General features: G+C 37.1%; 1 protein-coding gene across 1 annotated transcript; it reads right to left on the bottom strand.

The window, feature by feature from the left end:
• Window positions 1-1,296: 1,296 nt before the first annotated feature.
• ZNF518A (zinc finger protein 518A) lies at window positions 1,297-5,946 on the bottom strand. Its single transcript, XM_010016400.1, has one exon. The coding sequence runs from the start codon at window positions 5,944-5,946 to the stop codon at window positions 1,297-1,299; it is 4,650 nt and encodes a 1,549-aa protein (XP_010014702.1).
• Between the last annotated feature and the right edge of the window lie 3,886 nt (window positions 5,947-9,832).

Below are 9,832 nucleotides of genomic sequence, written 5' to 3'. Positions count from 1 at the left end.
TGGCTAAGATCAGGTCTTCTGCTTACATACCTTCACATAAATGTTAAGAAATGTGAAGCATATTCTCCCTTCATCATTATCCCTAGAACTGTAAGTAGGAAGCAAGCAGGCTCCTAGGAATATTACCCTACTGGCCAGTGGAAGAAGAGAGGAATAACTCAAGCCTTGGTTTTGCCAAACCCCTGGTACCCTAAAAGGCAGTTCACCTGAATAAGCAATAGTAGAAAATACTATTTAGTCATTATGGGGACAAATTACAGCCACCTATAATAAAACTGCAACGCAGTTACAGGTCTAAAATGGTGCTTTGCACTTTACCATATCCTGGCCTTCCTATAGTTTGTGGCAGAGATGGTACAAAAGTATTTTCTATAAATGCTCAGTCATAATCTGTAAACACAAGTTATAACAAATTTAATAGTGAGAGAGTCAATACAGATTAGGAATGTTCACCATTCTTAAACACCATATACATTATGAATATATATATTCTATCTTTTCAACTGATTCCATTCTCAGGCTCACCATATTACCACAATCGTAACGTTTTATTAATTTATATGAAAAATACTTCACTAAGAAAGTAGACAAACTGCACAGAAATAGTACAAGTGTCATGTGCATAGCTTAAAGCATTCACATATGGCTTTGTTTAAATGAAACTATTGGGGAAATGGCCCTATATAGACCTATGGTTACACAGTTGACATAATGTAAACTGCTTCACATCTTTTAGGCACTTGCTAACAATAGTGTTCAATCCCTGAAAAACAAAATCAAAAGTTAACAAGTGAAAATAACAAAAATCCCAGGATAACAGCTGTGTGTAGTTGGAAAGATTTTAAAAACTATTTTTAGTAGTGCATGCACAGAACTGAAAAAATAGGGGGAGGGGCAATTTCTGTGCAAGAATTATAACAAATAACTGAAAGGTATAAAAATATTTACATGTTTAGGTTTTTTTAAATATATACAGAATAAAAGCCCTGAAAACTCATTCTATAGAATAAAAATATAGGACATGATAGTAGTAACAAAAAATAATGTATTTTTATGGAATTGTATTTGCAGTTAGTTACAAGTTATCTAAACCACAAACCTCCTTGATCTGTCTCAAAGCTTGATGGCAACAGAGAATCTGCTCTTCTTTAAAGCACAAGCACTTTGCTTCTTTTCTAAACTTCAGTTACAATACTGAAATACAAAACAAAATTACTTGTGTATCCTAGTTCAGCTGATTCTCTTTTTAAAAAACTGTAATGTATAATATCTAGGTTTTATTTTCTTCACTGGTCATTACATTAATGAATTCCAGCCTCGAGTAGCCTCCATCAAATGCCTCTGTCCATGTCCTACCCAATTATCCTGATTGTCAAATATTCTACCGCAAAACCAGCAGCTAAACTTAGCTTTCAAGGTATTATCAGAGGTAGTTTTTACAATCTGGTAATTGTTTTTGCTAGTCTTTTTCAGTGTCAATTTTAAGACAAACCTTTCTTTTACAGGGCTAATAGGTTTTATTGTCCTGTGCCTCTTTTGAGAAAGATCATCAGTAGTTCTGTCCAAAGGATTGCAGAAAGCTGGCTGCAAAAGCGCTTCAATAGTTCTTTTCGACAATGAAACCTTAAGAACATGTCCCTTAAATTTAGCAATGGTTTTCATTACATTTACAACTTCAGGAACATCTGCATCAGGATGGTTAAGCACAACAACTGGTTGATTTCTCCGAGGGCATTTTACAAGCTGTTTGGAGTTAAAAGGAAGTAATTTCAAAGTCCTCACAGTTTCTTTCGATGCCCTCAGTTTGTAAGGGACACCTGATTCACTAAGAACTTCAACCTGATTCTTTTCTTTACACTTTCTGTGCAACATTACTTTCTTTCTTGGAGGTTCTGGGCAATTATCCTTACTTTTCCGTTTGAAATTCTTTTTTCTTTGCACACCCACGGTTTCACAACTTTTAGACCCAGTTTGTTTTAAATGAGGTTTTACTTTTGCAGTCCTGCTTCGGGTGCTCCATGTGGACTTCTGACTACCAAAGTTATTCCTGTTGTTAGCAGTACTCTCAAGAGAAACATTCTGCAACCATGTCCCTGCAGACCTAGCAGAATAAACAGGTTCTACAGGAGGAACACAACATGCTGGGTTAGAGCTCGCCAAAGAGGCATCTGCTGGCATTAACCTACCTGGTAAGATTAAGGCATCATTAGAAGTAAGATTAGTTTGTTTCTGTGCTAGTGGAGGAGTAAGGGACTGCAAGTTATCCAACTGTAGTGAGGGCACTGAGTTGCTTACTGACTGAGTGGTATCAGCCAGTGTATCTGAAGTCTTAATTTTCAGCAAAAGCTTTTGTTGCATGGCTCCAGTTTTCTTTGGTTGACAATGAGCATTGTCCTGAAAAACACTATGTTTATGAACTACAGGCTTGTTTGGTGTCACACATTTCAGAAGAACTGCCTGCTGTACATCAGGCAAAAGTGCATAAACATGTTGTTTCTGTTTAATTTCCTGTTGGTTTACTGACTCCAAGGAACAACTAACAGCATCCTGATGCTCTGGTAACACCTTCACAGAAGAAATGCCTCTCAGAGTCGACTCTGATGAGTCTTTAATTACAAGAGGTCCTTTGAATGGCATGCTACTCAATGAGTCATTTGCTGTACTACATGCTTTCCCATTACAAGAACTTCTCATGCTTCTGAAACTGACATTTTTCCCCTCCACTTTTGAAGCTGGCATGGTTATTTTACCATATTCTCCGGATGCAACTCTCCCTAAAACCTGAGAACTATCACTAGGTACATTTGCAACTGTTCCAATTGCCCTGCTAAAAGTCAAAATCATTCCAGGTCCCTTATTTAAGACAAAAGATGCTGGTACACCTTTAGTCACATGCCCATCTGACGAACTGGTTGACGGAAGTGATTTTCCTGAAACCACCCGTAGTCCAGGCTGGTTAGCAAGGTGCAAAGGAACAAAAAATCTTGATGTAGGAGTCTGAACTAAAAGCGGTTTCTTCTGTTCCTGAAGAACTGGCGACAAGCTGCAAGGATTTGGGGTTGTAGACCGTATTTTCTCTTTTCCTAATTGCTGTGTTACAATTGTATCTGTAGGACTCTTCAGCAATGTACCAGCACCTGGAGTTCTGGATAATATATGCATTCCCTGTGAAGCATATGATGTTCTGGGCGTCTGTTTTTCTCTCCCACAATGCGTACCTTCATTTCTGCTACATCTTGTGTTCAACTCTCTCTTATATAACTGGAAGTCTACATTAGGAGGAGGCCTCTGAAAACCACATGAAGTTGCAGAGCTTTTTAAATGCGTAAAGGTTTTATTCCCCATCTTGTGACCAGAAAGCAGCTTGTCAGAATGAAGTTTTATGCAGTTATTTGATTTGCTGTGGGATTCTTGCTGAGCAGTTGCTTTCACTTTTAACACATCTTGCAGTAACTGGTTTATTTCAGGCGATAAATAATTAGATGCCTGTTCACTCTGCAATGAGAAAACAGATGTGATTTTAGGCATTAAGACTGAGTTAACACAATCAGAGGCATTTTCTTGGAATTTCTCAGCTACGTTCTCAAAGCCTTGACAGTTGTTAGCATCCAAATACTGCTGGCCATTATGCTGGTCCTCCATAAAACACTCGCTGTCAACACCACATTTGGATTGGCTTTTAGAAGATACAGAGTTCTTCTTAGTGTGTACATGTCCATACGTTTTATTAATATTTGATTGGATTGATACAGCTTTCTCTGGTTTTAAGCCTTTCATTGGCTCTGAATATGAAGATGCAGATTTGCTTCTACTCTTCTGAAAAGGAAGTGTTTTGCTATATATAAATTCTTTGTATCTGTCTTCTGCTGACATCCAAATGCTACATGGATCATCTGAAGTGTCCATTTTGGAATAGTTGTGAAAAGACAGCAATCCTTCATTAGAAGAATCCACTGAATTTGGGTAATAGAGATCGTTAGTTCCATTACTATTACTCAGGCCACCATTTTGTATATTCAGTTTAGGATAGAAGGGCATTTTCATAGGGTCATAGTGAAGCATATTTGTAATAGTGGATGGCAATACCTGAGGGTGATTTGGAGGACTATAGCTTCCCCACGAGATATTACTTCGAGTTCCAACTTTTGTCACCTCACCACATGGAGGTACAGTTGAGCCCAACTTCATTGGCAAATAATTCATACTTTTTCCTACAGCTACATTAGAAGGTGCTACAGCTTGAGAAACACTCCTATCATACAATAAGGAGTTACTTTGTTTTCCCACTTTTGTTTTTCCTGAATGAGAAGCAGAACAAGAAAATGGAGGGGGGGTTAATGGGGGAACAGAATTGTTCTTTAAGGTTGACTGATCAGTTACATGTGGTATAGCACCGGAAGACAAGCCACAGGGATCAGCAGTCTGTAGCAAAGGAGTTGGAGACCCATCTTTAATAGGATCAGCTTTCTGACCCAACAAATGTACATTTTGCTTACTCGTAGGTAACAACTTTATAACAATATGTTGTTTTCCATCTACCATTTTAAATCCCATAAATTTAGCACTATAATTTGCTGGAACAGATATTTTATTGTTTTTTACCATCAATACCGTTGGCCCGTGAACAGCATTTTTCAACAATCCTAGGCCGTAACTTGTTCCATCATCTGCTTTATTGTATTGTGAAGCAGTAGCAGAGAACATTCCACCCGTGAAATTATGCTTTCCTGTATACATAATTTGATCTTTTCCTTCATTTGCTTCCACACCTCTCATACACTGATTCAGCTCGTCAGCTTTTGTTTGAATTTTATTCACGCTTCGTAGCACTTGTGCATTGCTTTCTCCAGTTTCGTCACTTTCACTGCTTATTTTTTTCCGTCTCCAGAGTGGTTTTTTTGATGCTCCCATTTTATACCTTCTTAACACAAGCTTCAGTCCTTCTGGTGTCTTCACTATTCTTTTTTCACATTTCTCCTTTTCCAGTTTTTCTTTTGCATATAAGTGCTCTCTGTGCAAAGCTATGATGTGTTTTAAGAGATAATCTTTCCGAGGCGTCCTGTAACTGCAATACTGACAACCAAAAGGAAACACTCTGGTATGAACAAGATGATGTTCCTGGAACTCCTCTTTTGTAAAGCTTATGTGATGACATTCTCCACATTTATATGGAATCTCATTATGTCTGTGAATGTGCTGAACAAATGTACCCACATCCCGGGTAGAAAACCCGCATTTTTCACACTGAAAGTGACCATTTGCACAATGCTTTGATGTGAAGTGTTTTGTCAAATCCAACAAAGTGTACATATGCTCATCATTACAGAGCTCACATTTTACTAAAGTGCTACGATGGGTGCGTCTATGCTGTTTAAATGACTGGAAGTCATTGGCTGCGAAGTTACACATCTCACAAGGATACAAAGGCAACTCGCCATAGTGTAACAGCTGAAAATGTTTCTGCAGATCATTTGGGCTGTATCTGATATTATCCTTGCACTTTGTACAAGTGAAATTCAGTATCTTTGCTGTAGTTTTCAACCCTTCTTCAAATTGCACTTCTGGTTTATTTTGCAAGTGGCTTCCCTCTGAACAGTTGGGATTGCTTCCATTTATTTTCTCTAGACTTAAGGACTTCCTTGCAGTTTGCTGCTTACACTGAAAGAGTCTTCTAAATCTATCAACTTCATGTTTCAATAATACTTCGTTTGGAATGTTCACCTTGGGTAAATCAATTTTCACATTTTTTAGTTCATAAGCAACATTGACATCTAAAATTGCTGGTTGAGTTATCACACTTAAAGGATCGTTCACCAAATGATCCTTTTTTTCCAAATTATCTATTTTTTCCAAAGTAGTATCTGTAGAAAAATTCTTCGCAGCATTAGGTTTTAACAAAAAAATTTGCTTTTTATCACAAAAAAACTGTTCCTTTTCTGATGGCATGATTTTAGGTTTTCCTTTTCTTTAAATGATTTCTTGAGATTAGATTTAGTTCCTCAGCAATAAAGACTACTGTGCCGAGTTATTCTCAAGGTTCTAGAACTTCCCCATTTCATTCTCCTGAAATTAGAAAACAAACCCAGTATTACTTTTAAAACTAATGCACTTAGAACACCCATTACAATTCATTAGTAAATACATGCCAATTTTGGAAGTTGTTGATTTTTATAATGGCATTTGAGATAAAAAGAGATGAGGCAAAAAAGAGATATTAAACTGTAACCTTTGTTTACTTGTGTCTGGAGGGGGGTTGTTTATTGGTTTGTTGTTCGGAAAGGGTGTCCACAAAATACACATAAACCTTGAAAAAACAAGCTTTAAAGAACAACATCTACTGAAAGATTAACACATTGAAATTCTAGGCCATCAAATTTGGGGTTTCTCCCACCAGGGCAGCCTGTAAGCTTAAGAAATCACACGAGCTGCTTTTTAAAAATTAAGCTAGCATTTATTACTTATTCAGGATCTCAAGCAAATATAAACACTGTACCTCCTCTGTGACATGGATCACTAACTGAACCTAGCTGAAATACTAAAAACAAGTCAGGAGTTGATATTTTTATTACTCATGTTTGCTATTCTATTAGTAGCTAACTATTGTGCTTAAAAAGAAAAAACAAAAAAAATCTGACAAAGTATCTACTTCACTAATGAGACATTACCAACAACAGAAAACCCACCACACTCTACTATGAATTTTCCACATACCTGCCTTTAGTATCACACAAGTCTGAAGTGGTCAACAGATATAAGTTAACTCTGGTTTCTCACCATGTGTTCCCGGATATAGGTTAATCTTTTCAGGACAAGTGCATGACTGACAACAGTACTCCTCTATGGACTAAGAGGCTCAAATAGGTATGGTCAGCATTATTGTCTGGCTACAGACTTAATGTCAGTGTTTCCATAACAGGCTACACTCATAATTTATAGTAGCTCAAGTCTATGCTTGAACAACGCTCCCACATGTCAACATAAAACCAACAGAAATACAATAGCAGTGAAAATCACTTGGATTTTGAAAAGTGAAACTGAAGAACTGTTTCTACACTACTATATAACACTTCTCAGTAAAAAGTTTTTCCATAGCAGAAATCACAGTGTCACTTTCCTGTTACTAGCAAGTTAGTAAAGTGCTAGCTGAAACCTGATCAGCAGTTCTCTCTCCACTATTCTCCTGCCCACCCTGAAGCAACACAGACTTGGAATTCATTAGATCATCCTATTTATTCATTCAAACTGAAAGAATGATCACATCCTCTCCCTCATTGTGATGAAGTGCAAGAGCTCCAGGCCATCGTAAGTATCACCACTAAGGTCTTCCAAATATTTTCGCATAGTCCTGTGAGAAGGAAGCATCTAACACTAGACATATAAATACCTGACAAAGAAAATGGAGACTGAAAACATTTCAAGACAACGTTCATGTGTCAGATAGCAAGAAAAGCATACTCCTTTTAAGCATATGCTTCATTGCATTCCTTTGGAAAATATATTGGCATTTCTGCTCAAGTCAAAACAGACTTTGACATTTTATAGAGACTTCAGTATTAAATAAATTCAGTTAACTCCTCCAGGGAAGTGGTGGACTCCCCAGCACTGGATTCAGCCGGACAGGGTGCTGGGCCATCTAGTTTGTATTATGCTTGGCCAAGAAAGTTGGACCAGATGATTCCTGAGGTCCCTTCCAAACTGGTATTCTATGACGACTCTATGAACTGTGTGCTCCAGCTATGAGACATGCAAGACATCTGACATTCAACCCTGACCCCAAAAAACTAAGCAAGCAAGCAAACAAACCAACAGCACCACAAACCACAGACACATACACACACACACTCACTCCTTGGGAATCTTTCGAAACCAAAACACTTCAGAAGGGCACAAATCTATGTTAGATTCCATTTTCACCAAGAGTACTGTATTGTAATGCTTTCTCTTGTCAACAGCAAATCCCTTATTTGAACAGGAGCAAGCTGAATCCCCACATAAAAGAATAAGTAACTAGAACTTGTTTGCTTGAAGAACTTTTTTAATATACAGATGCAACATATGAAGATTACAGGTTGCATGATGCAATCTGTAATCATCTATTACAGATTCATAGAATGGATGGTAGCTGCCTATCATTCAGGTTAAAATGTCATACTGTCAAACACTGAAACCTGAAATATGTATGCAGTTAACACTAAAAAAAACAGAAATGGATCAACTGTTAGAGTGGACAAGCCTCACACTTTTAACATGAGGCCAGTGTGGTCCAACTGGGCAACATTTCACTAAAACATTTATGTCTGGCAAAGAGACTCAGTTGGGTATATTCAAACCTGATAAGAGATCTCCTTTAACTAATTAACCACACAAATTACAATTTATACCTGTTATTATGGGTAGCTTGCAACTATCGACAAGCACCTGCAGCAAAACAAATTAAAATAGTTATTAGAAACAACCAACTAGCAAAAAAATAAAAAATCATCATAGGGATCTTTAAATGTACATTACCAAAGAAGAAACTAGACTTACACATTAAGAAAAGACTTGACTTCAATTCTTCAGCCTTTTTAACATCTTTCCACATACACAGAAGAGGTAAATATGTAAGACTTGGAAAAGGCCACAGTCAGGAGAAATATTGGAAAAAGGTCTAGAAACAAAAGGAAAGAATAAGCTGAAAAGCACAAATCTTTTTCATTTTTATATTATGCACATTTTTAATACATTGAAGACAGAAAAACTGTAAATACAAACTATGTTCTCTCCCAAAGAACACCATCAAATACATTCCAGATTCTAAATTCCATAGAATTAATGGGTAGGATTAAAAATCACTAGCAAATGCCTCCTATTTTAACCTTAGCTTTGTCACTACATCTCAGGCATTCATTAACTGGTAAGCATAAACTCAAAACCAAGGCAGAAAGTAGTAACTGGTACCTCAAAATGGTACTTGGAATCAAAATACACTTACCTTAAATAAAAATTGTTATAACTTCTATAGCAAAGACCTAATTATAACTTTCTAGAAAGTTTTGCAGAAGCTTGGGAGGTGGAATGTTACATTAGAACAAATATTTGAAACGGGTAAGTAGATTATAAAGCAAATACAATGAATACAAACCCTGAAAATACACAAGCATGCACCACAGTTAACTCTTAAAAGAAAGAAAAAACCCAAAAAAAGTCTGACAGACCAAAACACTAAGCACAAGCATAAGTAACCACCTGAGGCTCTAAGCCTTAATTTTCTTCCCCCAAAAATGCTCCAATATTGTCCAATATGTTTAAAAAAAGTACACATGGAGAAAAAAGTTTTAGCTACATACTTTAGTGAGAAATGCGAGATAGGAATAAGACACTTAAGTTAGTCATCTTTGACTTTTTTTTCTCTCCCATTTAGAAGACGGAAAAAAAAAAATCAAAAAACCCATACAATTCCATACACGTGCCCAGGCAGACAGCATTTTGAAGATATCTACAAAAATCGTCTACACTTATTTAAGTTTTACTAAAAAAAAAAACACCAAACACCCAAACCAAACTATGCTAAATTATTACCCATGCTCGTCCCATCCTACGTGTCTGCAAACCAAGAGCGGTGCCTTCATCTCTACAAAGACGTGGACACACAAGCAGGAACTTACAGAACTAGATCGTCAGAAACCCACAGAGCCGGAGTTTCTGGCGCTCAGATAGAATCTATCTGACGCAGCAAAACGTTGCTTTTATAAAATTAAAACATAAAGTAAATAAAAAAGTACCACCTCACTCTCAGAGCTAACGAACACAGACACCCATACCACACACACAACCTGCCGTTCATGAAAAC

The sequence above is a fragment of the Nestor notabilis genome, unplaced genomic scaffold (assembly GCF_000696875.1).
Source record: "Nestor notabilis isolate BGI_N333 unplaced genomic scaffold, ASM69687v1 scaffold13076, whole genome shotgun sequence".
NCBI lineage: Eukaryota > Metazoa > Chordata > Aves > Psittaciformes > Psittacidae > Nestor > Nestor notabilis.
The sequence above is the reverse complement of the archived record's forward strand: the minus strand, read 5'-3'. Positions and strand labels throughout refer to the sequence as shown.